We start from the raw sequence: 24,676 nt of genomic DNA, 5'->3' as shown, positions 1-24,676 counted from the left end.
CCCTTTTTTGCAGATTAACTAAATCTGCAAAAAGTTTATTTAATAGCGTATCTATCGTTCCTAGCCTGTTTGGTTTACGGTCTTCGACAAGTAACCAGTACATCACATTATAATAATGCCTATGCATGGTACTGAAGTGTGAATAAATAAAGAAGCTAAATATATAAATCACAACATATAATTATTGATTATAAAACATACCTTACCTTACCTCTCCATCTCATCTGTATCCAGTCTGCAAAAAACGAGTGTAATGATGGAGGTCTGCAATGTCAGGACTGTCTCCCACACAGCAGGGGGCGCTACAGAGGAACGCGTCCAAACCAGTGTTCACCTTCCACCCGGCGGCTCTCCTACAGGGACACACATGTTACAGAACACAGATGGATGTTTTCATCAAGCGCAGCGCATCACAGATGGAAGTCAACACCGAGAAGACCAGCTCTCCAGAGCTGCTTTCGTGCGGCCACGGAGGAGGTCTGAGTTTATTACTTCACCCTTACGTGTGTGTGTAGATGTCACTGATTATGTTGCGTGTAAGGGGATAGTTTGCGGTCAGGCAAATGCAGTGCAGTAAGTGTTGTGCTTAACTTCCTGTTGACTGACTGTCGCTGTGTGTTTGCAGGTATTCATGACAAATTGCTGCTCAAACCGAAGCTCAGCAGCTCGTTGCAGACCGAGAAGGTTCCGAGGAGCAGCGGTGAGTGAGGATGACGTGCATGTGTACCGATACACATCACAGTACTATTGCACTACACATCACAGTATTACTGCATCTCATATCATGGCACTAGTGGAAGAAGACCCCGACCATACAGCCTTTAGCTTCACCGCTTTGTGCAGTGTGATTAACGTATGAACCGTTATCCCGGTTCTCAGTGTTGGGACGCCTTCAGAATTTCCTGCCCCAGATGGCCGCAGCTAACGACAAGTTGATGGTGCAGATCCAGGATTCTCCCGCCGGACAGTTCGACATAGAGCAAGTGGAGGATGCGGAGCGGGTCATAGAGATGGTAGGTCTTCTAGGAGTCCTGCGTTGTGAGACAGAACTCCTATTGCTATTGGGATTGAACAATCATCTGACCTGTGCTGTAGCTATGGCAGAGAAAACCTTATGAAACGGACAGACACCATAGTTTCTAGCCCTGGTTAAGACAAAGAGCGAATGACTTCCACCACGACCTACTGCCTCAGGCTTTGTGTATTTAATGTCAACATTAACAATAAGGTCTGAGAATGGCTACTGTGACAACTGGATTCTGTTTTGGGGAACGTGAATTTGGAGTCACACCTATATTTATATAAGCATCATCAGCCTCATGGAGAAGCGTCTGGTGAAACTTGTTTCTAAGAACAACCTCACTGTACCTACAGCAGTATATAATTTCTCTTTCTTCTGACAAATGTACTTGTTCGCTTTGGATAGAAGTGTCTGCTGGATGTCCTCAATGTAAATGTAGATTTGATTAGATCAGCTTGTAAACGAGTTGGTGGTGTTCGCTCTGAATGTCTTGCAGGACGTCGCCTTAGTGGAGCTCAGTGGATCTGAGGATGAGGAGGAGGAGACATCGGAGGAGGAAGAGGAGGACTCCTCTGATGAGGAGCAGGAGGTGAACCTCAAACTCCCCAGCGACGGCAGCAGGAAGAAGAGAGCCAACATCCAAGTCCTGGAGACGAAGGCGCAGTAGGAAGGGGCGTCAACAGACTCTTTAAAGAGACGCTCTCCGAGACGCCTGCCCGTTGGGCCTCGGGAAGGTCACATGGGACACGTCCGGACCAATGAGAAGCCTTCCATCTTCTACGCTGTTTAGTGTCGTTGTAAAGGTTATCAGGCGGTTATAAATGCGAAACGACCACAGCGAGCCCCTCCAACTTGGATGTTCAGTTGGGTACAATACGTTACCATTTTTAAAGGTGACGTATTATACCAAAAGGTGTGAGTGCGATAAGCCGTTTTGAAAATAGGCCTCTTCTGACATCACAAGAGGGCGTGTCCATCCACCTGGATGTGTGCTGGATAGACCAGTCTACCAGCCTACCCAGTGGACTGTCGCAAACTGCTCATCTATCCCTCATACATCTAGGTGGACGCGCCCACTTGTGATGCCAGAAGAGGCGGATTTTCATACGGCTTGTAACGGCTAATCACACTCACACCTGGTGGTATAATATGTTGCCTTTTTAAAGCTTGTTTCTAGGGCAACAGAAGTTTATATGGGTGTGCCTCTATATACAGGCCCTATATGTACAGGGCCTGATGATTACAGGTGCACTATATGTACAGAGCCAGTAAACGGGCCTCACTGGACACACAGCCAGCAAGGAGCTGGTTGGTAGCCAGTCCAATGTGGTTTCATTTGTAAATGCTATCTTCTGTTCGGTCACCACAGGCTATTGTCAGACTTGAAGCACCAATCGCCTCTTGTGCTGGGAGATGTCCCTCGATATAGTCTGAGTTTGAGTGAGATCACTAGATCAGTTGTAATAATCGTACTTTGAGCAGGAGCTGGAACATCTGGGGTTTGCAATCTCACCCCACATTGTTCTTGTAATTTATCCGTTACATTCAGGGTCCAATGTCCACGATATAATTCTGATTTGTGCTGTAAATATGTCTGCTGTAGGTCAAGATAAAGAATTTTGCTACTGAAACTTTATCTTCAATGTTTTTGTAAAAAGTCAATGTCCCAAAAAATGTTTTATATTGATAATTTGCAGACTTGACTGATTTATGAGAAATAAAATCAGAACTTTTTACCAAACCCAGATCCTTTTAATGACCGAGGACACTTTATTGAGGCGCCTTTCCATGCGCACAGAATAGAAAACAGTTCCTTCATCGTTTAATACTATTGCAACCGGCCGTCAAGCGTTAGTCGTACACACACACAACAGATTCTCTGCATTTCTTAGCCCTTAGTGTCTTTAGTGAAGACCGATTCAATAGAAAAACTATTTCATATGGTAGTGCTCAATGTTATTTTTTTCTAGTCAATCTACTGTAAAGAGTCTCAAGATACCATAGTTGTATATACCATTGCTAACTGAAAGCGCTTTCAAAATATATAAAATAGATATTTTATGAATGTTTTTGCTAAACTATTTACAACAAACCATCCATTTGACACAGTTGTGAATGACTTGCGTTAACGTTTAAGACTCATAAGGGCAGAGATGTCTGAGATCTGTGGAAGAAACTCGTGAAGACGCACTGATATGAAAAGCTTTGATCTCCTTCCAGGGTCTCATCTTAAAGTTGGCAATAGTTTCACAATAAGGATTTGGCTTAAAGGTAATTATATTATTCTTAAACGTCTTGGAGGTCTACAATGGATTAACAATTTGCACTTTGAGGTCGGTCAGTACGTTCACACTTTAAACGGATCAGTCGTCATGATTTTGTTATTTCTCTCTCGCCATCTTGTGTGTGTGTGTGGCTGTCAAGGAGATGAAGCATCTGGTCTCGCTGTTTAAAACTAATAGTCAGGACGTGGGTCGGAAGAACTGAAAACGTGAAGATAAATACTGAACAGAGTTTGAAGGAAGGCCGGATCACCTCTGCCCCAGAGCAGAGCGCCTTGCCTCGGTTCTGGTGGATATAGAAGCTGTTTCGTGGTGTTGGGGTGGGATGCACGTTTCCGCTGGGAATGCTGGGAAACGTTAGGCACGTGGTCCAGGCTGGAGAAGAGGGGTCCTAACTATCCTCCCCAGACACCCCAGTCCCTTATTGGGGTAACGCCGTCGGGTGGTGGGGTTACACCACCCGAGCAGGCAGAAGAGTCCAGTTCCAAACTTGAGTTGAGTCCAAGGAGAGGAGGTTTCCTCTCTCAGTATTCCACGGTGACCGCCTTGGTCCTCAGGTATTCTGACAGAGCATCCTCCCCTGTAACCAACAGAAGCGAGGATCACTTTGAGTTAAAATGACTAATTCAGAGCTTTGATAATCCGCTCGTGTCAGGACACTTGACACAAACGGACGCCGGATCAAAGTTGGACATTTTTTTACCACATAAGTGTCTTAACATTAAACCCTAAAAGAAGTCAACAAGTCTTGAAGTCAACGAGAAGAGGAGTTGATCTCTCTGCCGAGCATTAATAAATACAGACTGTGGACAAAAAGCTGACAAGCTTTTTGGGATATTTCAATGAAGATTGGGATATTTCAGCCTTCATTGAAATATCCCATATTGACTTTATGAATCTAGAGGGAAATGATAACCATCTGTCACAATTTATCAGCTCAAGATAGAACAATTATACCAAGGAGAAGCCTATAAATAAATAGAAATTGAATTAAATTAAATAATTGAGAATGGCAATAAAATACAAAAATGTTAAAGTTGACATATTATACCACCAGGTGTGAGTGTGATTAGCCATTACAAGCCGTTTTGAAAATCTTCCGCTTGTCATCCTGCTTGTAATGGCTCCTCACACTCACACCTATATAATATGGTATAATATGTCCCCTTTAAGGATATACAGAAATGCAGACGGTGAAGGTCAAAAAATCATTGGCTGCCCTCTGCCTTCCTTAAGCACCATCTCCGGCTCCCGCTGTCTCAGCAGGGCCAGAGGCATCCCGAAGGACACCAGCCACCCCGGCTACCATCTCTTCAACCTGTTGCCCTCTGGCAGGCGCTTCAGGTCCATATATGCCAGAAAAAATAGACTCAGGGACAGCTTCTTTCCTAAAGCTGTCACCATACTGAACTCAGTTCTGCACTGATGTTTTTTTTTTTTTTTGTCCGTTGGTAGTCTTTACTGTGTATTTAAGTTTTACTGTGTATTTTACATTTTTATTTATTTATATTATATATTGCTTTGGTAATTATTATATATTTATATTCGATTACATGTATGCATGTATGGAGCGGCTCATTGCATTTCGTTGTACTTGTACAATGACAATAAAGCTTTCTATTCTATTCTATTCTAAACACACGTGACCTCATCACAAAGTGCCATCCCTCCCGCCCCGGGACTTACCGAGGTCTTTGCCGAAGCCCGACTGCTTGAAGCCCCCGAAGGGCGAGGCCACGTCCGTCTTGTTGTAGGTGTTGATGAACACAGTGCCGGCGTCCAGCTTCTCGCTCACGTACATGGCCTTGCTGATGTCCTGGGTGAACACCCCCGACGCCAGGCCGAACTCGGTGTCGTTGGCCCGCGCCAGCACGCCGTCGACGTCCCTGGAGCGGAGGGAGAGAGCGGAACGAGGGGTTGGCTACGACTGTTCCTCACAGTGGAGCGGAGACAGACCGGGAACAGGGGGTTAGTCACAGACTGTTCCTCACAGACACCGAGGAAAAGTCTCAACTGTTCCTCACAGACACCGAGGAAAAGTCTCAACTGTTCCTCACAGACACAGGAAAAGTCTCAACTGTTCCTCACAGACACAGAGGAAAAGTCTCAACTGTTCCTCACAGACACAGAGGAAAAGTCTCAACTGTTCCTCACAGACACAGGAAAAGTCTCAACTGTTCCTCACAGACACAGAGAAAAAGTCTCAACTGTTCCTCACAGACACAGAGGAAAAGTATCAACTGTTCCTCACAGACACAGAGGAAAAGTCACGACTGTTCCTCACAGACACAGAGGAAAAGTCTCAACTGTTCCTCACAGACACAGAGGAAAAGTCTCAACTGTTCCTCACAGACACAGAGGAAAAGTCTCAACTGTTCCTCACAGACACAGAGGAAAAGTCTGAACTGTTCCTCACAGACACAGAGGAAAAGTCTCAACTGTTCCTCACAGACACAGAGGAAAAGTCTCAACTGTTCCTCAGACACAGAGGAAAAGTCTCAACTGTTCCTCACAGACACAGAGGAAAAGTCTCAACTGTTCCTCACAGACACAGAGGAAAAGTCTCAACTGTTCCTCACAGACACAGAGGGAAAAGACTTGACTGTTCCTCACAGACACAGAGGAAAAGTCTCAACTGTTCCTCACAGACACAGAGGAAAAGTCTCAACTGTTCCACACAGACAGGGAGGGGAAGCTGCAGCCCGGGAATGAGGAGTAAGTGCAGCGCAGTTACGACGGTTTCTCACAGACACATAACATATTTGTGGATGTATGTATCACCCATGTCTAGATCTGTTTATATGAATACATTTCCACATACATTCAACAGACAGATACACAGACACATACATATATATATATATATTAGTGCTGTCAGTTAAACACGTTATTAACGGCGTTAATGCAAACCAATTTTAACGGCGTTAATTTTTTTATCGCGCGATTTACTTCTTTTGTTTTTCTTTCGCTCAAAACAAAGAAGCAGTAGCCTGACTGCTATGTTCAAGGCAGTATGTTTGTATGTTCATCGTTTAATTGCACTATAGACATTTTTTTGTATCGTCCTGTTTTGATCAGTCTATGCCAATGTTATCAATAAAAAAACATTTGCACAAGGCAAGCCGATGCACTTCTCCATGTTGATAAGAGCATTAAAATGAGAAATTAATGGGACAAAGAAATCAAGGGATATTTAGCATTTAAAAAAGATTTCAGTTAACTATGGCATTAATGCGATTAATCAAATATTTTAATCGCTTGACAGCACTAATATATATATCAAAAAAGCGACTTGAGAATGAACAGAGAAAGCGAAGCAGAATGTTGAACTGTCAACAGGAGGCGACGCACCCCTGCTTGAACTTGGACACCACCATCACGGGGCCGAAAGACTCCTCTTTGGCGATGAACATGTGGTCCTCAACGCCCGTGAACACCGTGGGCTCCATGAAGAACCCTGGAAGAGATGTGTCAAATTCATATAAATATACCAAGAGAAAATACAATCAAGTACTGGACCATGGAAACATGGGTCAAATTAATGTAAATATACTAGAGCTGTCAAGCGATTAAAATATTTAATCGTGATTAATCGCATTAATGTCTTTTTTTTTTTATAAAATAATTGCGTTAATCGCGCGATAATTTTTTTAACGCCGTTAAATTTGGTTTGCGTTAACGCCGTTAATAACGCGTTTAACTGACAGCTCTAAAATATGCCAATAAATGTGCGGTGGACTGTGTGCAGTACCTGGCCTGTCCACCTGGCGGCCCCCGCACACCAGCGTGGCCCCTTCCTTCACTCCCACCTCGCAGTACTCCACCAGCTTGTCCAGGTGGGCCTTGTGGTTCTGGGGCCCGTGGTCCGTGGACCGGTCCAGGGGGTCTCCGATCTTCATCTTCTTGATCTCCTCCACCTGCGCGGTCGGGCGGAGAGGAGCGTGGCTCAGCGACGTAGTTTTTCCTTTTGTTATCGATTATTTCGGCCATCTAGTGGCCATTTGTGATATTACAAATGTAAGATGATCCCTCGAAAGAGATGGTTCAATAGAATCGGTTATTTTAGTGTTGTTCTACTCATTAATCAAACAATTCAAACCCCGATTCAGAAGACACGAAATAGGATTTTCTAGTGTCTAGCATGTAAAAATATATTAAAGAAGTAGAAAATATGTTTCAGAGTGTGAGTGAGAGAGGTGTTTGTGGGAGAGGAGCAGAAGGGACAGAGAGGAGAAGTGTTGGGATGTACCACTCTTGTGATGTACTCGTCGTGGATGGACTCCTCCACAAACAGCCGTCCGGCCGCGATGCAGTTCTCGCCCTTGTTGAAGTACACAGAGCTCATGCCCTGCGGAGCGGGAACACAACACACACACAGGGTCACGTGACCGTTGACATCCTGGAGGGTGATATCACTGATCAGGGCAACTTCACCCAGGTGTTCCCAAACAACACTGGCCTCTGTGCTCCACGTCCAATACAGTAGATCGCTAATCAAGCCGACTGGCTGGTTGATCAGATCGGGTCGTGGACCGATTCGGTGTTTGCAGCAGAATCGGTACAAGGAAGTTTAAAAAAACTGATAATGGTAACGGATGTTTTAAGGTCGCCAGGGGAGACGTTGCTATGGTTACTATGGTTACAGACGGTGTGACGCTGCTCGTCTCCGTGTCTCACCATGCGGACGGCCTTGTCCATGTCACAGTCGCTGAAGATGATGAGCGGAGACTTCCCTCCCAGCTCCAGAGACACCTTCTTCAGGTTGCTCAGCGCACAGCTACCCAGGAGGAGAGGAGAACACAGAGAGGGAACCGTGAGGAACCAGGAGAACACAGAGAGAGAACCATGAGGAACCAGGAGAACACAGAGAGAGAACCGTGAAGAACCAGGAGAACACAGAGAGAGAACCGTGAGGAACCAGGAGAACACAGAGAGAGAACCGTGAAGAACCAGGAGAACGCAGAGAGAGAACCGTGAGGAACCAGGAGTACACAGAGAGAGAACCGTGAGGAACCAGAAGAACACGGAGAGAACCGTGAAGAACCAGGAGAACACACAGAGAGAACTGTGAGGAACACAGAGAGAGAACCGTGAGGAATCAGGAGAACAGAGAGAGATAACCGTGAGGAATCAGGAGAACAGAAAGAACCGTGAGGAACCGTGAGGAACCGGACAGAGAACAGACAGAACCATGAGGGGCGGGGCCCGTGAAACACAGAACCGTGACAGATTGTAAAACACCGGCGTCAGCCAATCAGCAGAGATCATACATTTTCTCATACAGCATCCAATGGCGACGCACCTCTGCATGATGTGCTTCCCGATGGGCGTGGAGCCGGTGAATCCCAGCTTGCGGATGTCCGGGTGGTCCGAGAGCCGCTGGCCCACCAGACCGCCTGGATCCGGGGGGGGGGGGGGTCGCGGGGGGGGGGGAGGAGGAGGAGGAGCAGGTTAGGGTGGGGGAGGTCAGCGTGAGGCCCAGAGCAGACTCTCTCAGAGCGGTACGGACCGAAGCGGGACCAGACTCACCCGATCCCGGGACGATGTTGATGACTCCTTTAGGGATGCCCGCCTTCACCGTCAGCTCAGCGAACTTCAGCGCAGTGAGGGGAGTGACCTAGACACACACGCACACACTTAGTCTTAGACAGAAAATCCCTGCATTGCGAGATATCTGTGTGTGTGTGTGTGTGTGTGTGTGTGTGTGTGTGTGTGTGTGTGTGTGTGTCAGTTTGTTTCAGTGTTTTTGTGTGCGGGTGTGTGTGCGTGTGTCTTTTGTGTGTGTGTGTGTGTGTGTGTGTGTGTGTGTGTGTCAGTTTGTTTCAGTGTTTTTGTGTGCGTGTGTGTGTCTGTACATGTGTGCGTGTGTGTGTCTGTACATGTGTGCGTGTGTGTGTCTGTACATGTGTGCGTGTGTCTGTCTGTACATGTGTGCGTGTGTGTGTGTGTCCGCACATTTGTGCGTGCGTCTGTCTGTACATGTGTGCGTGTCTGACTCTGTACATGTGTGCGTGCGTGTGTGCGTCTGTACATGTGTGCGTGTGTGTGTGTGTCTGTACATGTGTGCCTGTGTGTGTCTGTACATGTGTGTGTGCGTGCGTGTGTTCCCCACCTGGGCCGGCTTCAGCACCAGGGTGTTTCCTGCTGCCAGGCAGGCTGCACTCTTCCAGGCCAGCATCATCAGGGGGTAGTTCCAGGGGATCACGATGGCACACACACTGCAGAAAATGGATCATTAAGATACGATCAAATATAACTTTGTATACCGGTTATATTACCCAAATGATCTCAAAGTCCTAACCAATAGTACGGTTTGAAAAATAATAAATATTTGAAAGACAGTTTTTTTTTAACCAAATACTTTCAGTTCTGACAAGAAAACACATATACATAATGATAAAATAAATGTAGTGCGATAAAGACATGGGGCAATTAACTAAAAACTAACTTATTTAACACACACATAAGTCAAGTCAAGCATTGTAATGCAGGGAGCCGTGTAATGAACCCCGGCAGACATGTAGAGAGAGTGACGCTGGCGCCGGCCTCACCCCAGTGGCTCCCGCCTGGTGAAGGTCAGGTTGCGGTTGGGCCGGGCCTGGTTGATGGGGATGGTCTTACCCTGCAGGGGGTAGAGCCACATCTCAACCAGCAGCACCTCACACCTCAACCCTACCTCACTCCCGCCTCATTCATAACTCAAACCATACTCTAACCTCACTCTCATCTCAGTCATACCTCACTCCCATCTCATTCATAACTCAAACCATACTCTTAGCTCACTCTCATCTCAGTCATACCTCACTCCCATCTCATTCATAACTCAAACCATACTCTTAGCTCACTCTCATCTCAGTCATACCTCACTCCCATCTCATTCATAACTCAAACCATACTCTTAGCTCACTCTCATCTCAGTCATACCTCACTCCCATCTCATTCATAACTCAAAACATACTCTTAGCTCACTCTCATCTCAGTCATACCTCACTCCCATCTCATTCATAACTCAAACCATACTCTTAGCTCACTCTCCCCTCACTCTCATCTCAGTCATACCTCACTCCCATCTCATTCATAACTCAAACCATACTCTTAGCTCACTCTCCCCTCACTCTCATCTCAGTCATACCTCACTCTCAGCTCACTCCTTCATCAATCCCAAGTCACTCCTACCTCACTCCTACCTCATTCCTCAGTCACGCCTAGGTCGTCACGGCTGTGTACCTGGATCTTGTCGCACCAGCCGGCGAAGTAGCGGAAGGTCTGGATGGACATGCCCACGTGGGTCTTCAGGGCCAGGGTGTACACGGCCCCCGAGTCCATGGACTCTATGGTGGCCAGCTCCTCCTGATGCTCCTCCATCAGGTCAGCCAGCCTGGGGGGGAGGGGAGAGGGGGAGCGAGAGAGAGGGGAGGGAGAGGGGGAGGGGGAGCGAGAGAGAGGGACAGAGAGAGAGAGATGAGATTGATTTGTCTTTATCACTGAGGTCTTAATCATTTGTGTTTTGTCTGTCTTTTTATTTTTTATCATCTTTTTTATAATTTTTTGTTTTCATATTATAACGTTGTCGTTAGCCTTTCGTACGCTTTCCACTGAAGCAGTCACATTTAAATGCGTATTTCTGTGTAACTCCAGAGAGAGACGTGTTACAGTGCTTCTCCACCAGAGGGCGCCCCCTCTCCGTAGCTCCAGAGAGAGACGTGTTACAGTGCTTCTCCACCAGAGGGCGCCCCCTCTCCGTAGCTCCAGAGAGAGACGTGTTACAGTGCTTCTCCACCAGAGGGCGCCCCCTCTCCGTAGCTCCAGAGAGAGACGTGTTACAGTGCTTCTCCACCAGAGGGCGCCCCCTCTCCGTAGCTCCAGAGAGAGACGTGTTACAGTGCTTCTCCACCAGAGGGCGCCCCCTCTCCGTAGCTCCAGAGAGAGACGTGTTACAGTGCTTCTCCACCAGAGGGCGCCCCCTCTCCGTAGCTCCAGAGAGAGACGTGTTACAGTGCTTCTCCACCAGAGGGCGCCCCCTCTCCGTAGCTCCAGAGAGAGACGTGTTACAGTGCTTCTCCACCAGAGGGCGCCCCCTCTCCGTAGCTCCAGAGAGAGACGTGTTACAGTGCTTCTCCACCAGAGGGCGCCCCCGGCCCACAGTCCCCTGCCCCCTGCCCCCTGCCCCCTGCCCCCGGCGGCGGTGCTGACCTGTACAGCATGCTGCCTCTGTCCCGGGGGTTCATCCGGCCCCACGGCCCGTTCTCAAAGGCCTCCTTGGCGGCGGCCACGGCGCGGTCCACGTCGCCCACGGAGGAGGCGGCCACCTTGCAGATCAACTGCAGGACACACACGGAATGAATCTCACACCCACCCTCTCCTCACAGCTACATTCACATTAGCAGTAGCTTTCATCCAAGGCCACTTAAAATAAGTACATTTGTCAGAAGAAAGAGCTGACGGTACAGTAAGGATGTTCATAGAACCAAGTGCCAAGCACCAACAATCGCTAGGTTAACCCATTCCCTGTATGCAACAAAGATAGCTAGGATAATACGCTACACAATGCTAAGTACTATTATTAAATGACAGGACGCTCAACACACAATAGGTGGTGTAGGAGGGGTGGGAGGGTTTTGGGGAGCAAGTTAATAAGTAAGTATTTTATTGTCTCTCTCACGACAGAAATTTGCTTTGGGCAAACAGAGAGCGTTGGCGACGCATGCATAAAGGTTTTACATAGACATACATAAAACATGAGACATGAAACACATAAGGGGGGAGGCTATGCAAAGTCCAGGTGAACGCTGAACGTCTATGTGTGCGTGTGTGTGTGTGTGTGTGTGTGTGTGTGTGTGTGTGTGCAGGGGTTCGCTCACCGATCCGTCCGCGGGGTTGATGGTGTCGGAGGTCTTCCCGTTCTCGGCGTCCTCAAACTGGCCGTTGATGAAGCACTGGTGGGGCATCTTCACCGTCATGTTGTTGATGTCCTGCGTGGCCTGGAGGAACGGCGAGGAGACGGTGAGCGGGCTGCCTTAACGCGGCGCCTTGCCAACCGGTGGCCACCTGAAGCGCTTTACAATACTGCCTCACAGTCACCCGTTCATACACACAGTCACACATTCATACACACAGTCACCCATTCATACACACAGTCACCCATTCATACACACAGTCACCCATTCATACACACAGTCACCCATTCATACACACAGTCACCCATTCATACAGTCACACATTCATACACACAGTCACCCATTCATACACACAGTCACACATTCATACACACAGTCACCCATTCATACACACAGTCACCCATTCATACACACAGTCACCCATTCATACACACAGTCACCCATTCATAGACCCATTCATACACACAGTCACCCATTCATACACACAGTCACACATTCATACACACAGTCACCCATTCATAGACACATTCACCCATTCATACACACAGTCACCCATTCATACACACAGTCACCCATTCATACACACAGTCACCCATTCATACACACAGTCACCCATTCATAGACCCATTCATACACACAGTCACCCATTCATAGACACATTCACCCATTCATACACACATTCACCCATTCATACACAGTCACCCATTCATACACAGTCACCCATTCATACAGTCACCCATTCATACATACAGTCACCCATTCATACACAGTCACCCATTCATACATACAGTCACCCATTCATACACACAGTCACCCATTCATAGACACATTCACCCATTCATACACAGTCACCCATTCATACACACAGTCACCCATTCATACACAGTCACCCATTCATACACAGTCACCCATTCATACACACAGTCACCCATTCATACACACAGTCACCCATTCATAGACACATTCACCCATTCATACACAGTCACCCATTCATACACAGTCACCCATTCATACATACAGTCACCCATTCATACACAGTCACCCATTCATACACAGTCACCCATTCATACACAGTCACCCATTCATACACAGTCACCCATTCATACATACAGTCACCCATTCATACACAGTCACCCATTCATACATACAGTCACCCATTCATACATACAGTCACACACCCACGGCAGTGTCAGCCATGATGAAGTATAAGTAAGTATAGGTTAGTATAGATTGTATAAGTCAGTATAGGTTAGTATAGATTGTATAAGTCAGTATAGGTTAGTATAAGCTTAAGTCAGTATAGGTTAGTTAAAGTTGTTTAAGTCAGTATAGGTTAGTATAAGTTGTTTAAGTCAGTATAGGTTAGTTAAAGTTGTTTAAGTCAGTATAGGTTAGTATAAGTTGTTTAAGTCAGTATAGGTTAGTTAAAGTTGCTTAAGTCAGTATAGGTTATAAGTTGTACAGGTCAGTAAAGGTCAGTACAGGTTGTGATAGGTCGTATAGGCCCCGCCCCCTCACATAGTCCACCACTAGCTCCTCCTCCTGGTCTAGGTTAGTTGTGATAGGTCAGTATAGGTCAGTACAGGCTGTGATAGGTCGGTTTAGGCCCCGCCCCCTCACATAGTCCACCACTAGCTCCTCCTCCTGGTCCTCCCCTCGGAGCCTTCTGACGAACACCTGGACGAAGTCCTGGAAGGTGGAGGCCATGTAGACGTCCTCCGTCTGGAGCTCCACCCCCCCACAGCGCTGCTTCACCTCCTCCACCAGCCTGGACACACACACACACACACACACACACACACACACACACACACACACACACACACACACACACACACACACACACACACACACACACACACACACACACACACACACACACACACACAGTCACACGCATACACACAGACAAAGACACACACACACACACACACTAAGTGTTGGTACAGGGCCTTTGGGTCCAGAGGACTAGCTGTTCTGCAGCATGCTGCCACGTCCTGCTGTCGTTTCTGTTTACCCCACGCAGGACCGCCCCCCCCTCCCCTCCTCCCACGCAGGAGTCAGGCCCTTCCATCAGCGGTGGCTACAGAGCACATCGCCATGGTAATGCAAACAGTCTCAGAGTTGAAGCAACAGAACTGGTAAGAGGGTTAGGGCCACTCAGCGTTACAGCCTCGCTCTGGGCTGTTTTATAAAATTAGGAAGTTCTGCTTCCTAGCTCATACAATACTTCATACGGCACCACACAACATGCTTACTGTCAAAAACCGGGCCAAACTTATACGTGTCACAAATATAGCTGCCAAATTAATTGGTCTCCCCACACCCACACTCTCAGAACTCAATATAAAGGCCATCTCACGCATTGCATCCGTAATAGCACAGGACAACACACACCCTCTCAACTGCCACTTCACTGTCATGCCCTCTGCACGCAGGTATAGGTCCCTGTTGTGCAGGAGGGCCCGCTACGGCAAAAGCCTGGTGCCTGCAGCCATAACAGCACTTAATAAAAGGCCAAGATAAATCACCCCCAGTCCTACTCTGTGTAGATGTTTTATGCAGATCTGTGTAGATGTTTATTTGTCTCTGTTTATTGTCTGTCGGCGTGCGGCCCACACATGCAATGTACTGTGAAGTGAAGAAAAATGTCCCCTTGGGGACAATAAAATCTAAAGTCTACACTTAATACAACACGATACTTCACACCCTCTTTCCGTGAACCATTGGCAGAGAGGTTGGACCGGTGATGTCGCTGGTCTGGAATGTGTGACTCCATTGTGCACATTCTGCCAGGAACCAGAGTTGATGTTGCAGGCCCCGCACTCCTTTCATGAAGCAGGAAACTCTCCTGACGCCTCAAGCTCCACCCCCCCCCCCCCCCCCCCCCCCCCATGGAGCCAGCCCCCAGCCCCCCCTCACCTGACAACGTCCATGGAGGCTGCGCCCGACTTGAAGAAGTCTGTTGTGTCCACCACGGCCGGGACGTTGCTCACCGGCCGGGACGTTGCTCAGGATGCCCTTCCAGAGGCCTGCAGACAGAAGCAGTCGAACGTAGGACAGAAGCAGTCGAACCGTCAGGACAGAAGCAGTCGAACGTCAGGACAGAGCAGTCGAACCGTCAGGACAGAAGCAGTCGAACCGTCAGGACAGAGCAGTCGAACCGTCAGACAGAAGCAGTCGAACAGTCGGACGGAAGCAGACGTAACGTCAGACAGAAGCAGCTGACCGTCGCGGGCGTTCGGGATACAGGGATAAGGATTGGGGTTCAGGAACGAAGAAAGCCGGTGGCGTTTGGATTTGTTGGATTGAAGTCACTAAGCTGTGATCTGTCAGCGTCAACCGGGGTCAAAGTTAAAATAGTTGAGCGCACGTCAAGGTGGAGATGCAACGCCCAGGTTAGCATCAACACCAGGCTGGGCTTCAACTATAGAAAGTTCATGCACACGCTGGCGCTGAATGCATGTCTGTGTGTGTGTGTGTGCGCGTGCGCGCACGGTGCGTCTGTGAGTTTGTGTGTGTGTGTGTGTGTGTGGTGTGTGTGTGTGTGTGTGTGTGTGTGCGTGGAGTGTCGTGCGTGTGTGCATGTGACCGCACGCGCGCCGTGTGTAAGTGCGAGTGTGCGTGTACTGTGCGGCATGCTTGCATGCGTATCTGCGCTTGGGTGCATGCATGCAGTGCGTGGATCCGTGTATCCGTGTCAGTGTGTCCGTGTGCGTGTGTACATGTGTGTGTGTACGTGTGTGCGTCGGCGAGCGCTGTGGCGCGGCAGGACTTGCCCGTATCTCCTCGGCCTGGGCCTGCTCCTCCGGGCTCAGCTCCACGCTGGAGCTCTCCCCGACGAGAAGAACTTGGAGGCGGGGATCATCTTGCCGTCCTCGAACTGCAGACTCTTCACCAGCAGCTGAGCGGCGGGAGACGGGGAACAGGTAAGCATGAGGCGATCAGGAGTGAGGGCTCATCCACAACGGGGAGAGTGATCATAGAGGAGTAAAGAGTGCTATGAGAGGAGCAGAGGGTGATTACTGAAAGAGAGTGCTCATGGCATAGCTAAGAGTGCTAATAGACTAGCAGAGAGTGTTAATAGACTAGCAGAGTGCTAATAGACTAGCAGAGTGTTAATAGACTAGCAGAGTGCTAATAGACTAGCAGAGAGTGCTAATAGACTAGCAGAGAGTGTTAATGGACTAGCAGAGTGCTACTAGACAGACAGAGAGTGATCATACACAACCAGAGAGTGCTAATAGACTAGCAGAGTGCTAATAGACTAGCAGACTGCTAATAGAGGAGCAGAGAGTGACAATGTACAACCAGAGAGCGCTAACTGAACGGGAGTGCTTATATACGAGCAGAGAGTGCTAATAGATGACCAGAGAGTGCTCATAGATGACCAGAGAGTGCTCATGGAGGAACAGAGAGTGACAATAGACGAGCAGAGTGCTAATAGACGAGCAGAGCGCTAATAGACGAGCAGAGCGCTAATAGACTAGCAGAGCGCTAATAGACTAGCAGAGAGCTAATAGACGAGCAGAGTGCTAATAGACGAGCAGAGCGCTAATAGACGAGCAGAGTGCTAATAGACGAGCAGAGCGCTAATAGACGAGCAGAGCGCTAATAGACGAGCAGAGTGCTAATAGACGAGCAGAGTGCTAATAGACGAGCAGAGCGCTAATAGACGAGCAGAGTGCTAATAGACGAGCAGAGCGCTAATAGACGAGCAGAGCGCTAATAGACGAGCAGAGCGCTAATAGACGAGCAGAGCGCTAATAGACTAGCAGAGCGCTAATAGACGAGCAGAGCGCTAATAGACGAGCAGAGCGCTAATAGACGAGCAGAGCGCTAATAGACGAGCAGAGTGCTAATAGACGAGCAGAGTGCTAATAGACGAGCAGAGCGCTAATAGACGAGCAGAGCGCTAATAGACGAGCAGAGCGCTAATAGACGAGCAGAGTGCTAATAGACTAGCAGAGTGCTAATAGACGAGCAGAGCGCTAATAGACTAGCAGAGAGCAAATAGACGAGCAGAGTGCTAATAGACGCAGAGTGCTAATAGACGAGCAGAGCGCTAATAGACTAGCAGAGCGCTAATAGACGAGCAGAGTGCTAATAGACGCAGAGTGCTAATAGACGAGCAGAGCGCTAATAGACTAGCAGAGAGCTAATAGACGAGCAGAGTGCTAATAGACGAGCAGAGTGCTAATAGACGAGCAGAGCGCTAATAGACGAGCAGAGCGCTAATAGACGAGCAGAGTGCTAATAGACGAGCAGAGTGCTAATAGACGAGCAGAGCGCTAATAGACGAGCAGAGTGCTAATAGACGAGCAGAGCGCTAATAGACTAGCAGAGCGCTAATAGACGAGCAGAGCGCTAATAGACGAGCAGAGCGCTAATAGACTAGCAGAGCGCTAATAGACGAGCAGAGCGCTAATAGACGAGCAGAGCGCTAATAGACGAGCAGAGCGCTAATAGACGAGCAGAGTGCTAATAGACGAGCAGAGTGCTAATAGACGAGCAGAGCGCTAATAGACTACATAATAGACGAGCAGAGTGCTAATAGACGACCAGAGAGTCCTAATAGACGGAGAGTGCTCATAGAGGTCTAAGCCCCAGCAACGCACCGCCTTCCCGTCGGAGCCGTGCAGCACCAGGCCGGTCTTGGTGACCAGGCCGGGCGTGGCCAGACCCTCGACCTCCAGGGGCTGTCCGTCAGCGGGGGTCCCGCTCAGCAGAGACGACCCGTACAGGGTCACGTTCTGTGGGGGGGGGAGGCGTGGTGACCCCTGGGTTAGCATGTGTTCATGCATCCATTGGACTGCCTCACTATGTATTCTATACCACATTTAATATAATCACCTTATAATGCACAACCTATAGTACACAGCACTACACACACATATACTATATCTTAGCACAGATTCTTTACTATACTACAAATACAATACCACAATGCTACCATACATTGTAGTGTACCATACAATACAAAACTACTATACTACTTATGCTATAATATATATACTGCACATACTGTACAATACAAACCATGCCATGTGTGTATGTGTACTGTACCGTATTATATATGGTGGGGAATACAGTGTGTAGTATACTTGACTGTATACAAGCATGTATCTCTGGGTTTGCATGCGTGTACTTGTTTATGTATAAAGTGTTCCAGGACGCCTACCTGACCATCGATGACGGTCCAGGCTCCAGGGACTTTGTCGTGGCCTCGGATCCAGTTATGGATGGCCTCCGCTGGCTGGGCCCAGTTCACCTAGAGGACCAGATGGAGAGGGAGGGAGGGAGGGAGGGGGAAGGGGAGAGGGGGAGGGACAGAGAGACAGACATACAGACAGAGAGAGAGAGAGATAGACACACCCACACACCCACACCAGACACACACACACACACACACACACACACACACCACACACACACACACACACACACACACACACACACACACACACACACACACACACACACACACACACACACACAAGACAAAGTAGATGAGAGAGGAGACAGACAGACAGACAGACAGACAGACAGACAGACAGACACCGACAGAAAAACGAGAGTGAAAGGGACAGCGGAAGGTAAGGGAACGGAACAGGTGAGAATGTTGGACAGAGATAGAGAAAGAGAAGGGAAACATTTGATTACTCAGCTGGATTTTGTCAGCGTTTCTGGAAATAGCACAGAGAGTTAACAGCAGGCAGAGGGTGCAACCCTCCGCCTCTGCTAAGAATAGCCTCCTTGGAAGCTAAGTTCTGTTCACGGAGACGTATCTCAGCTCCACCAATCAGAAGCCAGCAGCGTGATAACCGTGAGAAAGGCCTTGCTCTTTCCCTGTGTTCACCATGTTTAGAATACCTCTCAAATTGGTTTCACCCTGTTAGACAACTCACCAGAACAGTTTTCACCGTTGCACACACTCACCAAACGGAGTTCACCATGTTGAATGCAAATATAACATCTAGTGACACCTGGACAACGCCAGCGAAAGTTATTTACAGCTAGCCACCCCTCTCCAGACGCACCTGCGTGCCTGCGTGTGGTGTGTGTGTGTGTCTCCTCACCTGTGTGGTGTGTGTGGTGTGTGTGGGTGTGTGTGTGTGTGTGTGTGTGTGTGTGTGTGTGTGTGTGTGTGTGGTGTGTGTGTGTGTGTGTGTGTGTGTGTGTGTGTGTGTGTGTGTGTGCGGTCTCCTCACCTTGGCGTTGGACTTCTTCTGGATGCCTTCGTAGCTCGCCCCCTCCTCAGACTGGATGACCCGCGGCGCCTTCCCGTCCGCGATGAGCTGCACCGATTCCACCTGTAGCCCCCGCCCCCGGAGCACACGCATCAGCCGGGACGCTCGCAGGAACACACGTGAGGCTAACACACGTAAGCTAACAGACGTAAGATAACACACGTAAGCTAACACACGTAAGATAACACACGTAAGATAACACACGTAAGCTAACAGTACAGTTCTCGGTACGGCACGTCTGTGAAGATCACAGTCACAACGCAGGTCTTCCCCCCCCCCCCCCCCTCAAGTCAGTCAGTCCAGGGGAGGTGCACCGGTCAGTCCATGGGGGGGCCACTAGTCCGGGGGGGGGGGGGGGGGGGGCAGTAAGTCCTGGGGGGAGCAGTCAGTCCAGGGGGGAGCGCACCAGTCAGTCCGAGGGGGGGGCAGTCAGTCCAGGGGGAGCAGTCAGTCCAGGGGGGAGCAGTCAGTCCAGGGGGGAGCGCACCAGTCAGTCCGAGGGGGGGGGGGTCGGGGGTCAATCCAGGGGAGGTGTGGGGGGGGGGTTACCATGGCCTTGATGCCCTCGGGGAACAGGAAGCGGTTGTAGAGGGAGTCGACGGTGTCGTTGGGCTCCACGTTGCAGGACCTCTGCAGCAGCAGGGGCCCGGTGTCCAGGCCATCGTCTGCCAGAAGACACTGAACCCCGCCTGGGCGTCGCCCTGGATCAGGGTCCTGGACACACCACACACACACACACACACACACTGGTTACACACTCTCTCTCAAATACAATGGAGGAGACAGTTATATATCAGTTACAAACACACATTCTTGAAACACACAGAGCCAGAGAGTTATACATCCGCGCCACACACACACACACACACACACCACACACACACACACACCACACACACACACACACACACACACACACACACACACACACACACACCCACACACACACACACACACACACACACGACACACACTGATTTTGTCTATGAATTACCCGTAGAAATGACCACACAGGCAAGGACACATACTCTGACAACCACAAAGGAATTTGTTTACACAGAAATCATTTGCACACCCACACACACAGAGACATACGCGCGTATAGAGCGCGAAACCCTTTCCTTGTCCGAGCTGGAAATAACCAGTTGCTGCTTCTGGCAGGCATCGCACAGCTGATACACAACGCCGATAAGAAGGGCACACACAACCGCACGCCGGGGTCACTTTGATTGCTCCGCTGTGGAGGTGTGACGGGTCAGAGCCAACCAGTTGTGGGTTTGTAAACGGATTGTGAAAGATTTCGAAGAATCAAATACTTTGTCAATCAATGTTGGCAAATGCATCACAAACACAAACACGGCGTCATAACACGACATGACACCGGTAAAAAAAAACCGCTATGAATGAAGTTCGTCACAGAGTGAGAATCTATTTTCATATTCAAATGCTGAACTTCCATCAGCATCAAACAAACATGAACCAAAGCAACAAAAAAAAAAGCGACAGGTGGTCGTTCTGCGTAGCCTCACTCTGATCAGTCCCTCCCTAGTCACAGCATAACTCCGTCTAACTACTCTTCACCAATTAACTGTTATTATCTCAAACGCTCTGCTATATGATGCTATGTTATGACCAACACACATTTTGTGGATCATAACATAGCATCATATAGCAGTGCTTACTGCTAGCTCACTGCTTTATGATGCTACATTACGAACGACACAGTGTGGCTCACAATATAGCATCATATACCATATAGTGCTCACTGCTAGCTCACTGCTATATGATGCTATATACGAACCACACAGTGTGGCTCACAATATAGCATCATATAGCACAGGGATGGGCAACTTTCATGATAAAGAGGGCCACATTTTTCATCATAACCATCGGAGGGCCACATGACTGCACACTTCAACTAACGTGAGCTGAGAGAAGCTACACAATTTTGAATTGGTAGATATGATTTCCTGTATTCTGGTGCAATTTGGGGATGGCCACTACCTAAAAATTATCCAGAATCATAACCTATGTACGGTATGTTAATTGAACCAACATACATTAATTTCATGTTTTCCATGCTCAAACAGCACATGAATGGTCAGTATTTGTATCAGTGCAAAGGCTCCCATACATCATCATTCAATGAAGTCAAAAAACTGAAAAACAGTGGCCCAACATTAAGTGCAACAACTCAATGAACTCAAACCCAACAAGCAGTTGTTGTAGTAGTTGTAGTGGCGACTTAAGTGGATATCTTTAATGACTGATATCGCTTCTAAGCAAACTAGACGCATGGGTTTGCCTTCGAATTCTATGAATTCTTCTCATCTTTCTTGACCGAGTTTTCTGCAACTCGATCAATTATTATTTTCTTTTTTTATTTATTTTTTAATTTTTTTTATTATGTGCGGGCCCTGACTGAGTGAGGACGCGGGCCGCATGCCAGTTGCCCATCCCTGATATAGCATATAGTGCTCACTTCTAGCTCACTGCTAGATGACTCTCTGCTACGATCCACACGCAGTCACGCTTGAGTCAACACCTCAGTAGCGACGTGAACCCGTGTGACCCCGGCCTGCTCACCAGTTGATGGCGGACGCCCCGCGATGCAGCGGCAGGATGGAGGGGTGGTAGATGATGGAGCCGTGGCGGGGGTGGTCGATGACGTTCATGGGGATGAACTGCGAGCAGAAGGGCATGACGTTGAGCTCGGCGCCCACCGACTTGTACGCCTCCACCACCTCCGCGATGGGCTGCCCCTTCACACGCCACCGCGGGAACTGAAGACCGGGGTGCCGTCCTTCTCCGCAGCCACGCTGGCGGAGGGGGAAGAGGGGGAGGAGGAGGAGGAGGAGAAGCAGAAGAAGGGGGGGGAGGAGGAGGAGGAGGAGGAGGAGGAGGAGATTGGGGGGGGGGAGGAGGAGGAGGAGGAGGAGGAGGTGGGGAGGAGGAGGAGGAGGAGGAGGGAGGGCAGAAGAAGGGGAGGAGGTAGAGGGGGAGCGCGGGGAGGGGAGGAGGAAGAGGAGGAGCAGAAGAAGGGGGAGGAGGAGGAAGAGGAGGAGCAGCAGAAGGGGGAGGAGCAGGGGGTGGAGAGTAGGAGGGGGAGGAGGAAGAGGAGGAGCATCATAGTAGTCAGACAGAGCAGACAGACACACAGACGGACAGAGAGACAGACAGACAAAGTGGCCAACTCACAGGCAGAAACACAGTGGAGAGACTAATGGACACGACAGACAGACAGACAGACAGACAGACAGACAGACAGACAGACCCAACAGACAGACAGACAGCAGCGGATAGACCAGCAGACAGAAAGACAGACAGCGGAGAGACCATCAGACAGATAGAGAGACAGAGTGGAAAGACCGACAGACAGTCAATCAGACAGACAGCTCACCCAGGGGGTCCGCTTTGCCATCCTTGTCAGGTACGGTGAACACACCGACCACCTGTGCCCCTGCTTCCTGAGGCTGGTGTAGACTTCCTGTCCGAACAGGCTCTGGCCAATCAGAGCCAGTTTCAGCTTCGTCTGGTAGTAATGCTGTTGAAGCACACACACACACACACACACACCACACACACACACACACACACACACACACACACACACACCACACACCACACACACACACACACACACACACACACACTCACACCCACACAGGTCAGATATACTGGGGGTCCACAGATAAGACAGACACGAGTTCAGCTCCTAACATGGAGAAGGACCACCAGGTCAGCTGGATATACTTTTCTTTACATCTAACTGAATATTTCTCTGACAAAGCTCAACCGCCAGTCATAAAACATGGATATTATTAATCAAACCTCCGTCAATTGATAAGTGAACTTTTGGGGGTTTAACTATGCATCAATGACTTTAATCACTACACACACTCAAGCCCTAACATCGCTTTACTTCCTGCAGGTTTTGAGCCCCAAAAATAGTCTCTGACTGGTGGCCTTCTTGGAAGAACCACAGGGAAAAGCGAGTGTTTATGTCATCAGTGTGAAGGCACCCGATTGGCTGCAGGGAGGCCCAGGCTTCCTATAAAGTGGAAGAACACACTGGGGTGCACCGTCCAGCCCGCGCCACATGCAGAGTAGGCGGGTCCGAGGTGTCGCGTTTCTGACAGATCGGCACGAGGCAGCATTTGCGCTACACTTGAACGTTACAAAATGATATGACCCTAATCTGCACTGACATAATAAAGAATTATAAAATGAATTGAAGAATCCCCAGAATGTAGATAATAATCATTGATATATGTAAACATATAATGCATAACAGAACAAAACTGCCCGAGTGTTGTCCATGCATAACAGTTAATGTTTACTCATTAAAACGCCCAAGATAACATTAGATGTGAGGGGAGGACTGGTAAGTGTGTCCCTGCACCAGACGCTTCACATCCAGTCCTGCAGGCTGCTAAGCGGCTCACGGTTCTGCTCAGGATGATGCAACTCGCGGAGAGGGTGTACAGTATGGCCGGCGGCGGGGGGGAGTGTGCCGGGGGAACCGGGTGACGGTACCGGGGCGTTGAACGTTGAACGTGGCACACAGCCGGTGAGGGCAGACGGTTTGCACTCAAATGGCATCACATGCATAATACCGTTTAACACAACTACAGACGCAGACTAACACATTAAAGCCACGCACTGTCACGGGCTGCACAGGTCTTGCAGCGACGTTAACGTCCCCAGCTCGACATGTTAGTAACATAACGCAGTCATGCCGAGCCTCTCCATAGGAGGACAGTGTTATATTAATAACCCGTTCATAAGCAGTGCAGCGGGGGTACTTACGGAGGTGGTGGAAAACCGTCGGAGGACCTGATTGGCTGTCCACAACATGATTGCTCTAATTATAAAAACCAACACAAGAAACGGAGAACGTGTCCAGTACGAGGATGTGTGTCCCGGGATATACACACTGACACACACACACACACCTGCTCCGCTGCGTGTCCGTGACAGAGGCAGCAGTGGTCAGCACTGACAGTCTCTGCCTGCCTCCTTTACGTATGACGTCCACCCCCGTGCGTGCGCGTTCACGGCATCTTGGCAAGCGGAGCTCAGCCGCGTGGTGCGCGTGCTCGCCGATATTGTACTACAATTCCGATTTTTCAAGCGATGATTAATTGATTAATTTTGAGTTACACATTTGACTTGATGCATACGTTTGTTTTATTATGTCGTACTCTTTTAGGGGATTTAATAATG

At 48.9% G+C, this 24,676-nt stretch overlaps 2 protein-coding genes across 2 annotated transcripts; one reads left to right on the top strand and one right to left on the bottom strand.

Moving 5' to 3' along the window:
• Nucleotides 1-134: 134 nt before the first annotated feature.
• Nucleotides 135-2,652, top strand: nopchap1 (NOP protein chaperone 1). Its single transcript, XM_060049553.1, has 4 exons — nt 135-477; nt 626-700; nt 880-1,013; nt 1,518-2,652. Exons 1-4 carry the CDS (start codon nt 270-272, stop codon nt 1,686-1,688), a joined length of 588 nt encoding a protein of 195 aa, XP_059905536.1. The 5' UTR covers nt 135-269; the 3' UTR covers nt 1,689-2,652.
• Nucleotides 2,653-2,751: 99 nt separating this feature from the next.
• aldh1l2 (aldehyde dehydrogenase 1 family, member L2) lies at nt 2,752-24,477 on the bottom strand. Its single transcript, XM_060049554.1, is given in 27 exon segments — nt 2,752-3,883; nt 4,990-5,189; nt 6,655-6,760; nt 7,055-7,220; nt 7,553-7,651; nt 7,981-8,080; nt 8,606-8,699; nt 8,833-8,920; nt 9,416-9,521; nt 9,855-9,925; nt 10,531-10,681; nt 11,497-11,624; nt 12,165-12,284; nt 13,821-13,968; nt 15,123-15,210; nt 15,976-16,041; nt 16,044-16,104; nt 17,819-17,953; nt 18,382-18,471; nt 19,412-19,513; nt 20,000-20,118; nt 20,121-20,164; nt 22,037-22,235; nt 22,238-22,289; nt 22,786-22,904; nt 22,907-22,994; nt 24,260-24,477. Coding segments are annotated over 27 exon segments (2,844 nt in total). The 5' UTR covers nt 24,308-24,477; the 3' UTR covers nt 2,752-3,827.
• Nucleotides 24,478-24,676: the final 199 nt, after the last annotated feature.

Source organism: Gadus macrocephalus, chromosome 4 (assembly GCF_031168955.1).
Source record: "Gadus macrocephalus chromosome 4, ASM3116895v1".
NCBI classification, from domain to species: Eukaryota; Metazoa; Chordata; class Actinopteri; order Gadiformes; family Gadidae; genus Gadus; species Gadus macrocephalus.
This window is presented reverse-complemented; position numbering and strand designations above follow the sequence as displayed.